This window comes from Puntigrus tetrazona, chromosome 19, assembly GCF_018831695.1.
Source record: "Puntigrus tetrazona isolate hp1 chromosome 19, ASM1883169v1, whole genome shotgun sequence".
NCBI lineage: Eukaryota > Metazoa > Chordata > Actinopteri > Cypriniformes > Cyprinidae > Puntigrus > Puntigrus tetrazona.
In genome coordinates this window covers 8,274,455-8,289,796 of record NC_056717.1, presented here as the reverse complement: position 1 = coordinate 8,289,796, position 15,342 = coordinate 8,274,455, and the positions used below count along the sequence as shown (strand labels likewise).

The following is a 15,342-nucleotide window of genomic DNA, read 5'->3' as shown; positions in this document are numbered from 1 at the left end:
TTAAACAGATGCAAAGCCTCATCTTCTAAGCCACTGCACAAAGGAACAATATCAAGCACAAATCAGGGCAAAATTTGTTTTAATAGTGTGTGTGTATATGTGTGTGTGTGTGTGTGTATATAATATATATATATATATTCCCCTTCCTATAGCAATTACTTATCAAGCATCTCTTCTTTAAAAACCATTTCAGGGAGTGCAGCCGCCTGCACAGCCAATCAGAGCAGAGGGGGAGGAGCCTCGCAACAAGAGGAGTCACCACGTGTGCGATTTGTGCGATAAGGTGGTCATTGGCGACTTGGAATGGAATGGTGAGTTTTTCTTTAGTCAAACAATCCATTTTCAATTATGTTTTAAGACAGGCTTTAATATTTCAACGATCCTGTTCTCCAGCACACCAGAAGTCCAAAAACCATCTTTATCAAGTCCGCAAGAGGAGAAAAGCAGAGCAAACCTCAGATCAGGACCCAAAGCCTACCGAACATCCAAAAGTCAGTGACGGGCAGGTACCTGCGCTATAGGTCTGTTTGGGGTCGAGCTCACAGATGGACCAAATCAATCAAGTGCCAATAATGTATATTTTAGATGAACACAAGTAGGTACTTTCAGAGTGATTGATTTGCATAGGGCAGCAGTGAACTCTCTCCCTGTGGAGCAACAGAATGCACTTCAGGGTCTGTGATTTTTTTTTTTTTTTTTTTTTTTGGACACCAGGATTTGAATGTTTTTTTACCCATCTGCCACAGAACAAGGGGTATGGCTAATGTCTGGATTTGGATTCTTGCGCTGGACAGATGTCTTCCCTGCTGCTGTTTTGTCTTAAGCGGTCACTTTTTAACCACATCTAACCGCGTCTACTGCTCTTTTAAACCACGCTGCGGTGAGCTGCGCTAACCTCTGGCTGCTCTGACTGAACTCAAAATACATTACTGCTGATGTTGGATTACTGGATCACATTTTTCTCGGCTGATCAAGAAAGGAAGGTTATTTTTTTGCATATTAAAACTGATGCCGGACTTTATTTGGAGGTTTTACACTTACGTAATCGTCTGATCAGTTTGCGTCAGAACATATGTGACTTCGATCAGATGTGGACGTTCTTTCCTCAGGATTCCCAGTGCCTTTGACTTTGACGTCCAAAAGCTTATTTTATTTACTCTCTTGCCATTCATTCTTCCGTGGAACACAAAAGAAGAGATTTTGAAAAATGTATGTCCATAATTATAAAAAAATTATAATGTGGGAAGACTTGACACACAAATGTTATTGGCTACTTTACAGGGGTTTTGGCCCATTGGAGCTTGTGTGGAAAAGAGCAGCATGAACATTCTTCATTTTTTTGACTTGATGCTTTACATTTTAAAACTCAACTGCATTTGATTTTTAGTTGGTGTTTTTTATTTCTTGACTTTTTACTGCATATATTATGTAAATGTAATTAAAGAGTTTTTTATAATTTTTATAGTGATTTATACGAACAGTTCTGCTTATCTAATCAACTGAGTCAGAAAAACTTTTAGCATGAAGTCATCAGGGTTGCTTGGGCAGTGAGCCATCAATACCTGCTCATACCGGCTCACAACTTCGTAATCCCTGGCTGAGAGCCACAAGCTACCTCATTTTTCGTTCTCCCTCTCTTTTGATCCCTGCTCTGCATCGATGTATGTGCTTCTAGTGTGGTCCACAGCATGACACTCATTAGCCTCACTGTACAGGCTAAATATACATCACACATACAATAGCTGGAAGGGAGAGTGTTTACATAGAGGGCACGAAAGTGGCTGTCCCATATTTACACTGATGTGGGTCACTGATTTGAGCTGTGCGGGTGCCGGTGATTCCGGTATAAGGGGTGACGGGCACCCTCTCCTTCTTGTGAGTTTTATTTTAGCTCCGCGAGAGCCCAAGGCTTGGCGGGAAAGTCTTAATGGGTCAGCGGAGCTTCCTCTTGAAGGACAACGGCTCATTTAGATCAGGGAGTTCTCAAGGATGGAAGTGAATGGAAAGAAGAACAAAGGCAAACGGCAATCAGCTGGCGTTTGGTGACCCAGCGTGTTGCCTGTGTTTTGAAGAACTACGTGCTTGTCGCTCATTTTCGTGCGTTGACGCTAAATTAGAGAACCAAGACTTTCGGTCTTCAATCAAGAATATAAAAACTTCAGAAAGTCTGTTTGATTCAGTGCTTATGCTACAGTCACTTTGTGTCCGAAACGATCAATTACGTGAAGTTTAATTGCCTGTAAAGGGACAGCCGAAGTCATAGGTGACCTCTGATCTTAACTGGCTCTTGGGGTCGCTGGGGTATATTTATAGCAATAGCCAAAAATACATAAATGTTGAAATAGATTTTTCATTTATGCCAAAAATCATTAGGAGATTAAGTAAAGATCATGTTTTATGAAGATGCTTTGTACATTTCCTACTGTTAATATATCCAAACATGCGATTAGTAAAATGCATAGCTATAAACATCACCACTTCGACCACTTTAAAGGTGTTTTTCTCAGTATTTTAGATTTTTTTTTTTTTTTTTTTTTTTTTGCACCCAGATTACAGGCATTCAAACAGTTGTCCTAAGAAATCATATATATGTGGAAAGTTGATTTATTCAACTTTCAGATTAATAAATATTTTAAAAAAATCAACCCTTATGACTGTTTTTGTGGTTCAGGTTCACATTGATACAAAACACGAAACGGTAGATTGAGTGATCTGTTTTTAAACATGCAATTGTGATTACAAGTTCCCTATAGTGCTTTGTTTTGAACGCTTGGCATGCTTTTGTTTTATTTAATATGCAGTTTGTTTGTTATGCAAGAACATTTGTTTACCTCACACTGGGATGATTAGCCAGTTTAGTACTGCAGTACAGATTCGTCCCCCTTTCCCTCCTTCCCTCCCAACTGCTGATTCATTCCTTGAATAAAAGAAAAACCAGCTGATGTAATACTTAAATAGCACAAGTTAAGCCACGCTGAGAACTGGAGAATTGGGTCAGGTTTGTTTGCTTAATTATCCTGTTATGTTCAGTCGTGTTTAGAGCCCATAAAAAGTCATGATTATAAAAGAACTGCGAGTGTGCTTGATCATAAGGCTCAATCCGACCACTTTCGTATTCAATTCATATTACTTACGATATAACATATCAGCCCCTTTTTGAATTGCTGCATATGTGCCAGCTTGCAAATGTTATGTAAATCTATTTTCGTTTAATTTTGATCTCATTTGTTATTGCATTATTGGAATATTTACAGCTTTGATCTCAGTATATCTGTATCTATATAGACCATTGAAAAGTCTATATCAGCTAAGCCATATCTGTTAGATTACGGTTAGTTTGACCCAGATGATAGCACATTGTATGTGGTACAATGTAGCGGTTTGAATGGGATTTTTGAAAAACAATTCACAACACCCTTACAGTATGCAAAATAATTGGTTTTCTGGTGCTATATTGGTTGACAATGTGCATGAGGTAGTTGTACGTTTCAGTACTTCATATTTGAGTAGAAAATTTGCATATTAGTTTACTTCACACGTGTCTTTAAAGGTTTTAGTCTAAGATTTTAGTTTTTTTGAAAGATGTCTCTTGTGCTCACCCAAGTTGACTTTATTTGATCAAAAATACAGTAAACTACAATTTAAAATAACATTTTCAAATAATTTACTGTGAAACAGATGAATTTACAGCATCATTACTCTAGTCTTGAGTATCACCATGTTCCTTCAGAAATTATTTTAATTATATATATATATATATATATATATATATATATATATATATATATATATATATATATATATATATATATATATATATATATATATATATATATATCTCTCCAGGATTCTTTCAAATTTAAAATTCATTAGCAGTTATTTTAAACAAAAATAGTTTAAGATTTATAAAATGTTTACTTCGCTTTTGGTCAATTTAATACATCCTTGCTAAATAAAAATATACATTTATAAAAAACAAACCTTACTCACCTAAAACATTTGAATGATAGTTTTTATTTGTACTTCTTGCAGGTACAAATACATACTATGTGTTTGTGTATTGTTGCGGGGCTTATCAGGATGTGTATCTGTGTGCGGTGAATGAGGGTCATGGTTAGACACAGTCCATTCCCTTCACTGGCCCCCTATCAAGGTCCAGTAACCTCCTAAACCCAACCGACATGCATGATTCGGTTTCCGTTCATTGTCTTATCTCCCTCTCTCCGGCACTTTCTCAATTCCCCTTCTCCTGTCTCCTCTCCTCTTACCTTTCTCCTCCATTACCTGAATATCAACTTAAATGGGGAGGTCACGTCTTCATATTCTCTCTCTTTTCTCGTTCTCCCTCCGCTATCTGTCTCCCGTTTTCTCTCTTGCAGTAATGATAGCGTAGAGAATGAATCATGTTGTTCTGGAGTGCATTGGAACAGTCTGTACACCCAGTCCTTACCAGAGGTCAGCTTTGTGATGGAGTTAGTAATAGCCATGCGGCAGACTGCACTTCAAGCTCGCCGGCTCCCCTCGCTGTGGAGAATTAGCGCCAGTTAAAGTGTATATATTGTTCTGCATAAACCGGAACGCTGATAACATGCCTTTTCACCTGCTGTACTGTGGCCTGACAGTGAACCGTGTCTGTTTGCGTTCAGTGGCGCGGGCATTGTCAAAGAATGTTTGTGTTTGTCAATCTCAACCGTAACTCGGTAGTTATTCATGACAGGTGTGAATGGGTTTTATTGGATTTATTTCTGTATTTATGCAATCAGGTGTAAAAGCGTGTTTTTTTTTTTTTAAATTGCACACAAAACAGATTTTTTTTTTAAAACTATTTATTGTTGAAATATATTTAACAGTGGCAGCTTTATTTAAACATACATTAAATTAGCATATCACTAACAGGTAAAGCTAAATATTCTATAATTATAGAGTGTATATAGTACATTTCATAACGTTTTCCCACAGTGTAAACACTGAGATGTTCATTCACGTTTTTTTTGGGTTTTTTTGGTATTAAATCTAGTAGTAAAGTGGAACGGATGATTACGTCCTGCAATGTTGTTTTAACAGAGCTGTTTATACAGCTATGTCTTTTTATTTATATATATATATTTCCACTCATGCAGTATTTAAAACAATGCTGCATTTATGTGTTACACATGGATACTGTACCAAAAGGCCCATACCGATAAACTTGGTATGCATAAGTGCACCTTTATACCCCTAGGTAAAGCCCAAGTATACTTTGAATTTTTGAAGACTGACGTCTATGTAGGGAACAGAGCGTTTTTTGTAGTTTTGCCTGAATTGTGGTCTAGTCTTCTGTACATCTCCCTCTTTGTCTGAGTAGTTTGGATTAGGCCTGCGTAGTCAGAGGCAGTATGATCGCTCTTAAACTCGTCTTGCGAGTCTACAAGATAATCCTAATCCCCTTAGACAAAACACCAGACCATCTGGAGCTAGGCTGACAAATGCAGCTAATATACACGCCACGCCAGACGCTGATAGTAACTTAACACGCAACCAACACAACGACTACAGACAGGCATTTGTTTCATCTGCTTAATTCCTGCTAACTGGCTAGATGTAACTCCCAATGTTAAATAGTGGAGGCAGACTGTAAACCCTCACTGTGGATCAGCCCTTGTTCTTACCCGGAGTAGTGTGATGGTGTGAATAATATTTACCAGAAATTAGAGTAAGGGTAGCAGTGAAGCTGTGGCAAGGTTTTGACACAAACATTGCAGTTTGTAATGTTCGTTTTCACCATAAACTCCATTAAGAACCTGTAATACAGGACAGTGTTGACATTCAAAATATCCATGACTTCAGCACTAGTGCTTGTTTTTAACACCGTAACGGTGCTGTCAACTGGAAAACACATTATTTCCTGGCAGAAGGCATCACGTTATCTTCATTAGAGAGCTAGGAGATATCTCTCAGATTTAGCCCTAACCCAAACACACAGGGCTAATGCCACACTTTAACGAAGGCCGGGGTTTTTTTTTTTTTTTTTTTCTATCTTTTCACATTCGCGCGCTCAAGGTTGTAATTTGTGGCATTTCTTCACATTTTTCTCAGCTGGATTCCTGTTGGCTATTTAGTCTGGTTTGAATGTTTATCGTGTTGTTGCTTCTCAGCCGAATGAGTCTGGAGTTCAGTTTGGACGGAAATGAGGGAAACCCATCAGTATTGTCTGGACTTTGCAACTTAACTCAATTAAGCATGCATTTAAACCATTGTTTAGCTCTCCTCTTTGTGCCTATGCAGTGGTCAGATGCTGGCAGGGTGGTTGGGACGAACCGTTTCCTTGTTTGAGTTGGCTGCCGGCCTGTCTGCTACTTTGTGCCCCCCATTTGACCTCGATCCATAGGTGTCCTGCCGCTTAACAATACATTTACGTCTGTAACGCACTCTACGATTCCCTAAACGCTCTATGGATCCTGTTTTCCCAACCTGTGGTATCTTCATCGGAAAGCCTCGGGGGTATTGTTATCCGAGCTTGAATTCCACACATCTCTCAGCGTGAATGTCATTCAAAATAAGCAGAAAGACTCAGTTATGAAGCTTGTAGCTCATTCCTGTGGTGAGGGAAGGACCTTGCCTGGTAATGTCTCAATAACAGTGGATTGGTCACACTGGTGGGGCCTAACACGGCCCGTTCGATAAGAAGCCAGCAGTTTGCAATAACAGCCTTTACCAGCAGCACCGCGGGGAACAGTCTTGCCCATCGTTTCGGAGGAGCGTGTTCCCTTCTAAACACCTAGTGGTTTTTCTCTCTCTTCCTCTGTCTCTTGTCTGGTGTGGTTTTTCCCTCCGTCAGCACTTCCTCAGCATAAACCGTTACAGTCTTGTTCCTATGGCCGCAGCGTGTGGTTTGTTGAACCTGGTGAAACTCCCTTTGGCGCTTCCCTGGTCAGGAGGCCTCAGATTTGCATATACCTCATTACAACCATAAAGTAACAACAGTTGACTTCCCAGGAATGAACACACCCTGTAAACGTTTGAGATGATCTGATGAGATGAGAGATGAATGGGGAAAATTGCATGCAGCTAGACTTGATCTACATCGGAGCTTATTTTGGCCTAGATGTGCCTACCGAGACAAAGTGTTTTTGAGTTTTATTAGGACTGCACATTTAATCTAATTTTTAATCGCAATTACAATTATGGATGCCGCAATTATATAGTCTTCAAAGCAGCAATTAATCCTTTTAAAATCCACTTAAGTTATTCTGTGTGCTTAAGAGATGTTCCTTTTCTTTTTTACATTTAATCTTAAGGGATTTTGATTTTAGGTTAATATGGTAAAATACTATGCATATTAGTTTTTTATTGGAAGAAAAAAAACAATCCGATGTATAGTTCACATTTGAAGCTTACTACTATAGAAAAGTCATACGTTTTTGAGTTTTTAGCTTAAAATATGGCATGCGGTTGCTAAATATCGATGTAAATTGTGATAATTAGTAATAAATAATCACAGACCTACATTTTATTATATTTGATTTGTGTTTCTGCAGTCTCTTATGTTCTCCAAGGCTACATTTTTAGTTGAACAAAAACTGTAAAAACTAATACTGTGAAATATTCTTACAATTTGAAAGCAATTTTAGTTAAATTAAATTTTAAATTTAGAGTAAAATTTTCTTTTATTATTCTTATGAATATTGAAGACTTTTGCTGTGTAATGTGTAAAATCATTTATAAAATTTTATAGAAAAGTAAACGCATCATTATGCATTTTATATAACTTTCCTCGTTTAGTTTTTTTTAAAATTATTTATGCATTTATTGACGTTTTCCACAAAAACGTACATATTTTCGTGTATAAAGAACAGGATCGTGGTATTTGGGCGCCTGTGGCAGGAGCTGTTTGATAACCCCTGGACTAGGTTGCGTGCAGCTGTGGCTAAGTGATTATGAACAGTAGCTTTGTTTGAACACATTTTGTTTTTGGAGTCCTTGGCAGGAGTAGAATAACAAGAAGCTGGTTTATGTATCTGTTCTCTGTTAAAATCTTTTTTTATTTTTATTTTTTTTACGAGCGCAGCCACTCTCCCACAACTTCCATTTGGACTCGTTCCTTTTTCTGGCCACTGTTTGCGTCCTTTGGTCAGGCGATGCGGTTGAGGAAGCCTGCTGGTCTAATGCAGGATATCTGTGGACTTGTGTTTGTTGTGAGAAGCCCTCTCAAGCTTACGGAAAGCAGCCACCTGTTAAACACGCTGCTGACTCACTCTGGTTTAGTTTGACAGGATGCACCGCACTCATATGTTTTCATCCATGCTTACTGCCAGCTGGCTAGGCATTAGAGATAACTCACATTGAAGATGCACTTGAATATGTCCCCCCCACCCCTAACATCTCACTCTCTTGCTCCCTCTGTTACTGAGACCGAACCCCACTTCCTTCCTGCCTTTAGAGAATTGGAGGATGAGACTGTTCAGCAGCTGTGGGTGTAAATAGACCCATGCTAGACTGAACTTGGCCTTGGATGTTTCAGTAACGTCTTAGCTCTTTTCTTTGCGAGATTGAATCTGCGTCTTCTCTTCTGTTCTTCCCGAGCTCCCACTCACACACTTGCTGTCTCTCTTTCTCATAATCAAAAAAAAAACAAAAAAAAAAACACCCTCCTCCATCACAGATTTTCATAATTTTCGCCTCATGAGCAACTTGCATTCTCACATAACTCTTTTACGTCAAGTGCTTCACATTTTCTGTTGTGTTTTTGCTGTTAATTATGCAGGAAGGAAGTTGCACTGGCTGGAAGATGATTTTAAGAAATTTGTCATCAGAATAAACATTTACATTATTTTGCCTGTACTGTGTATTTTAAGTAGTGTTACAAAACTTCAATAGAAATTTTTTTTTTTTTATTTGATTGTAATTTATTTACACCTTCCTACCTACTTATCAGTGTTCTATAGATGCATTTTTAAAAATTTATGATCAAAATATAATCATTTTGTAGTACATTCCAATATTCCATATATATAATGTGTATGTATGTGTGTGTGTGTGTGTGTATATACATATATATGCACACACACAAAAATTACAATTATTAACTATGTAGCCTGTCATAGCACTTGGTTATTATTGCTCTTTGTTGCTTCTGTTGTCCTCATTTGTACGTCACTTTTGGTCAAATGCGTCTGCAAAATATTATGAAAATATACTTATATAATTATTTAATGATCATGTGATAAGAGCACGTAGTGATTTTAGCAGTCCTTCATTACATAAAGCTGTCTGACAGTGCTACGATCGACCAATCACAAACAAGCGGAGACATTTATTCAGCTCTTTAAAAACTTTTTTCGTGCTGTTGCAATTTTGCTTATTGTGCCGGTGTATTGGCTCGGAGGTGTGCACAAACCCGCTTTAATAAGCCGCGTGTAAATAAAAGCAAGCGTTTTTTGTTTTTATTTTTCTGGAGGTGTCCGAGCGTTCCGCTCTCTGATTGGGTGAAGCAGACGCGTGTTGGCAATGCGAAGTGGAATACTTCATTCTCCAGCTAGGTCAGAGAGGACGCATACCGCTGATCTGATGTGAGAGGCCTGCAGGGAGACATCTGAGGTTCTGCTGTCTGCTTTATGTGTGCGTGTTTGTCCTTGTGTGAATGCTGCCGCTATTACGAGGAAACCGAGGGCAAAGAGTGCAGTTTAGACGCATTTACTAAACGCCTTTCTGTGTGAGCTTAATTACCTTGTGTTTGCACACTTAAAAAAATGTCTCGGTGGGGAACAGTATGAACCCAAACAGTTTTTGGAAGCCGATTTGCATATTAATGTGCTGTAAGAGCGTGCGCGTGCATCCAGATGCTGGGTTTTGTGTGACTTTGCTGTAGACTGTTACAGCTCTGCAGATTTCCTGCCGTGTTATGTAATCCGAGGGCAGTGGGTTTTTTCCTGCACTTTTTTTTTTTTTTTTTTTTTTTTTTTCCTTCCTTGAGCAGCGCAGCTCCTCTCTTCCAGAACTTCCTGTTTTCTCAGTGGCCCACTGAACCCTTTCCCAGAGACAGGATGAGAGGCGCTCAGCTGGAAGAAACGCCCACCATGACTCACAGAGAGCTGGTTTTCCCCCAATTCCCCAGAGTATTACTCGGCCTTTCTGCATGTATTAAAAATAATTTGCATCATAAACACTTAGGATATCATAACCGGAATATGCCCTATGCTTTGTATTCTGCTCTCTTTTTTTGTGTGATATAGTGCTGAGGCGAGAAACACTGTTGTTATTCTTTATATTTAGGGTTGCACACCGTCCTTGTATACAGGCTTTTAAATCAAACATGCATTTTATTATCAGTATGACATTTGTGACCCTGGACCAGAATGGTCCATTACTAGACTATTACTATGTGTAGCAATAGCCAAAAATACATTGTATGGGTCAAAAAGATAAATCGTTTTTTACATTTTGTGAAGATGAAAAAATTTTCCTAATGCAAATTTGATCAGTAAAATGCATTAACTTAATTTTAACTTTTTAAAAACTTGCAGGTTTTTTTAAGACAAATATTGTCCTATCCTATCAAACAATACATCAATGGAAACTTATTTATTAGTGATGCATAAATATTAATATATATAAATAAATATATATATATATATATATATATATATATATATATATATGTATGTATATATATATGTATGTATGTATGTATATATATATATATATATATATATATATATATAAATTGACACTTGTGACCAGTGGTATTTGATATTTGGTGGATAACTTAAAGAAGAAAAGAAAAGCTTCTTTCTTGGAATGTATGGTTCCATGAAGAACCTTTAACATAAATGGAAGCTTTCCATTCCATGAAGGTTTTCTGCAAGATTGAAATCTTAAGAATCATTGACCAAAGCGACTCTTTCAGGAGACAAAAATGGTTCTTCTTTGGCATTACTGCCAAAACCGCTTCATAGTGTATGAACTTGTAATAGTAAGAGTGTGTGTCTGTGTTGAATGTGGACTAGATGAGGTAAGGCAGGTGTGGCGGTCGGTCTGGTTGTGATTGTTGGCCTGTGGCTAGAAAGTGTGGGAAAGAGCTGAAGGAATGGGAGCACTTTTCTGTGCCCAGTAACAATCACTTTATACCATAACTCCAAGTCATTTTTACTACAAAGTTTGTTTGCAGTTCCCAATTGTATATGTATTTTTATAGCCTACTAAATGAAAAGTATATTAGTTTTCTTTCATCTCATTAATTGTAGCGCTTTGATTTGAAGGCATGTTTTTCCACGTCCCGCAGGTGTTATGCATTTAACAAAAAGCTGGTCCACACCACTTTTATTATTTTTTTCTGCGAAACACAAAAAGAGAAATTTCCAAGGTTTTATTCTCCATATAGCGTAAGCAAATGGTGAGAATGACTTGCAAAGTGGATTTTCTCTCAACAACGGTTTAAAGTCTCCTCTGAATATCGTCATGATCAGGAATCAGATCGAGAATGGCATGATATTATATGGACGACTTAATGTTTTTAGTCACCAACCACTTTTATTGTTCGCACCTTACATTAATTCTTCAAAGTGTCACTTGTGTTCTGCTGAAAAGGGTTGTAATAATAGAAGAATTAGAACATTAGAATATGGCTATTAAGAATGGCTATGAAGATAATAACTCTATTAGTTTCCATGTAATAATGCACTGTTTAGCATCTGAAGCATCAGGCGTGTGCATATTATAAAGTTCTCTGAAGCAGGATGAGTTCTGATCCTATCATTGGTTTTCTTGATCATTAAACTGAAAGAGATTACAAGTGAGCAAGAAGAATGGTTTGCAAGCACAGATCTTGGTTTCATATAGAAAGTTTACAATGAATTTCTCTATCATTGTAGTGCGTGGACTCTACTGTCCCTTTAAATTTAGAATACATTTTAAAACTGCGAACATGTAGCTTTTCAGCACTGCACTCATTGTTTTCATTTTAATTTTCACGGCATGATTCTCATTTTGAAATCTTGACAGTTGTGACTTTCATGATAGTAATTTATCAACTCTACAGTATGTAAATCCAATTCAACGGCAGATTACTCTGCACTTGTTTCTCCAACAATGAAGATACAGACCCCGTGCATCACTTATCATCTTGGTGTGAATGGATGTTAAATAATGACAGAAATGTAATTTTAGGTGAACAGTGTCTTTAAAAGATAACCGCTTTTTAATGTAATTCATGTGTTCCATCACAGCACACACATCAGTAAGAGTTCAACAAAATCTTTTCGGAAGGTCAATTGGTTTTATTAATAATTTGTAAACATTTAAACAGCCTGACTGTGAGCTTACATGTGTATGTGAGCTATATCTTCTATATCATTAAAGGTTTAAATATTTATTTTTAAATATTTAAGTGACACATTAACAATAAGCATAAATAAAAATTTAAATTAAAACATTACACGTTTATATGTAATTATGTATACACAAGTGCGTATAATGAAATGCATGACATATTTTTCAGTATTGTAACTGTATTGTTCTAAATATTTTCTATTTATATATTTTATTTAGGACTTATTGAAGCATTTTAAATATTTACAGTTTTATGGAATTTTAAACAAGTGGAGAGATTTTTTTTTTTCAGTGGATGAGTTTTTTTAACGATAATTTATAACGCTTTAAACCGACTGACTATTGTTGTAACTGATGATATAAGCCATGCAATAGTTTAAAACCCATCAGCCTGCATTATTACCCTAGTTTTTAAACCGTTGTGTTGAACGGCAGTTACAGAGGATCTCCGCCAATCAACTCATCTCGTGCTATTGTGTAAATGGGATATAATTAAAAACGCTGAGCTAGAGTAGATCATATTTCTGAAACTACCGTTTTGTAGAAGCACTTCCTTAAATTACAACACATCCACATTTTAAAGTCACACAGGCCAAACCGGCACAACACAACTGGAACGACTCGTTTGTGAAAGACTGCGCGCGAGCACAGACTCGAGCCGGCAAAAATCCCGCCAAAAATCTCTCGGCTGCGCGGATTGGCGGGTTTTAGCGGTCTTTGTTGAATAGATCAGTTTCTTCTGAGTCTTTGTTTACCTGAACAGTTTTTCCCCACCGTCTAAGTTTAGTTTCGTCAATATATGGGTCAATATGCAGTAAAAGACACTTTGTGTGTGTGTGTGCAGAGCTGTTATTTAAGACGGACGTTACACACACACACACACACACACACACTCCTTTGTGCCTCGTCTTATTCTCCTCCTCCTTTTAAAACGACCTTTTATTTTTCACCCCGTTTGAACATTTCCCTTTAACCTCTACAGCGCTGTGTGTGTGTGTGTGTGGCACCGCTGTCTACTGTACGAGTCTTTATATGGGTGTGTTTGTTCAACACTATCTCCTTCCTCAAGCCGTGTACGTTAGAGCCTGTGTGTTAGATCAAGGCTAAATGTTTTCAGTTGTTGCCTGGGTACGGCGGGGCCGTTGGTCACCGGTTGCCGCGGGAGACAGGGATGGGCGTGGCCAGAGCCGGTCTGCTGCACTCTAGCTGCAGTTTAGCGCGCTCGCTTTCCCGCCATCAGATCCCGCCATGAGGGAGGGGCTTTGGCACAAAGACAGCGCGGAGAGGAAGATTTCCCGCCAAATGCCTCATATGTAAATGAACCCGGATGGGAGGGGCACTGAGCCGTTTGCAGCACAGTTAACTCTTTCAGTGCTGAAACCGAGCCTGCGTAACCCCTCAGCTCATAAAGATGACTTATATAAGCACACCGTCTCCCCTTATGTTCCATGTTATGTAACTTATGAAAGTCTAGCTCTCACAGCACGTATGTGTCGGTGAACTTCTAATATAAGTAACAAAGAACTTGGGTGTGAGGTTAAAGCATTTGCCATGTCTGCAGACGTGTTCTTGCTTCTGGGTCTTTATTGCACATCAGTGCAGGAAATTTGCATGCAGAGCTCTTAAGGTTTTCATAGTTGTGAGTTTGTCCGCTGGGTTTTAAACCGAATGATCTTTACAAATAGATTTGCGAATGTTTTGTGTTGGACCTGAGAGAGGCTGTCTTTGTTGTAGACTTCTCAAAGTTTTTACAGCGTTACCTCAGGGATAGCTCTGTCTTTTCTGTTTGCTGTTCGAGTTCCTGCGCTTTAACACTAGAATGAGATCTGAAGAGTCAAAGACGCAGAGGAATTAGAGCGTTTCACCCAAAAGCGAACATTTTCAAGTAATTTACTTTTCATAGAATGCAAAAGGGGATTTTTAAGAACCGGCTGCTTTTTACAGGCTGCTCTTTTTCAATGTTTTTAAAAAAATATATATATTAATATAGAATGTGTAGATGCACGTAAATATTTTCAATGCGGCGTGTGTTTATAAATACATAATAAACACAACATATTACATAAGCTAATTTTGCATGGAAATAATTTTGCTGATTTTTATTTTTTTTTTTTACACAATGTCAAAAATCATCAAAATGTGTTTAAATATTATAAATCAATACATGCATTTTATACTCTTTTATACTATATATAGGTTGAAGTGTGTGTGTGTGGTCTATTGTATTGTTTTTATATTTAAAGTTACGTTAACCTTGTATCCTTTTGTAAAAGTGAATGTTTTGGCTGTGATGGGCTGTGTAACCGATCCGTTGTTACAGTTGGTGTGGGTGTGGACAGGGCAGGTGGAGGTGATGACGGTTGGGGAATATAACCGCACTTCATTATAGCCCCGTGCCAAGATTTCCCTGCAACAATAGAGAAAGGATAAGTACAACAACTGCATTGTTCGTTACCTCGACTGGGAGTCGCAGGAGTGTATCGATAAAGCAGGCTAATCGAGACGCAGTTAAATGACACAGACGCACGTTCCCAAGGGCCCCCGCGATAAAACACAGCCGGTAACTGTCACGGGGCCCGTGTCCTCCAGATACAAAATCTCACGCTTTTGCTTCCCTCTCGTTGGGTACGGGCCCGCTTCGGACTAGATCGTTCTGAGTTTACCTGGAAAACTGTCAAAAACACGGCCCAAGGCAGCTCCTGGGCCCGTAGCTCAGATCTATCCCGAGAGTCTCAATGGACATGAGAAGATGGACCGCCTGCATCAGTACCGGGTCAGCACTGGACACGCGCGTCTAGACATGTCAGCTCGCTTTATGACAGGATAATCGCTCGCTGATAAAATGATCATTTACAGACGGATGAGTCTTCGACGCACAAAGGTACCGAGGCCTGCCATAAACATTTAAACCACTTATGAATAATGCGGAGCCGATGAGTAGCGAGCTTTAGTTTGTTCGATTGTAATTACATTAAGGGTGCGTTCAAGAACCAAGCGGTTAAATCGTTAGCTGCGTTTGTCATTACCTAATTGGTT

At 38.3% G+C, this 15,342-nt stretch overlaps 1 protein-coding gene across 4 annotated transcripts in view; it reads left to right on the top strand.

Moving 5' to 3' along the window:
- The window catches only part of trit1 (tRNA isopentenyltransferase 1), a 33,757-nt gene extending 31,105 nt beyond the window's left edge, over positions 1-2,652 (top strand). Inside the window, exons 8-9 of one of the 4 annotated variants that reach the window (XM_043218008.1) lie at positions 194-311; positions 394-2,652. In XM_043218008.1, the coding sequence (XP_043073943.1) occupies positions 194-311; positions 394-521 (246 nt within the window). In that variant the 3' untranslated portion in view covers positions 522-2,652. Of the gene's footprint in view, positions 1-193; positions 312-393 lie in introns of those variants that run through there. The other 3 variants (XM_043218007.1, XM_043218006.1, XR_006247071.1) reach the window with 3 other exon arrangements.
- The last annotated feature ends 12,690 nt before the right edge of the window (positions 2,653-15,342 follow it).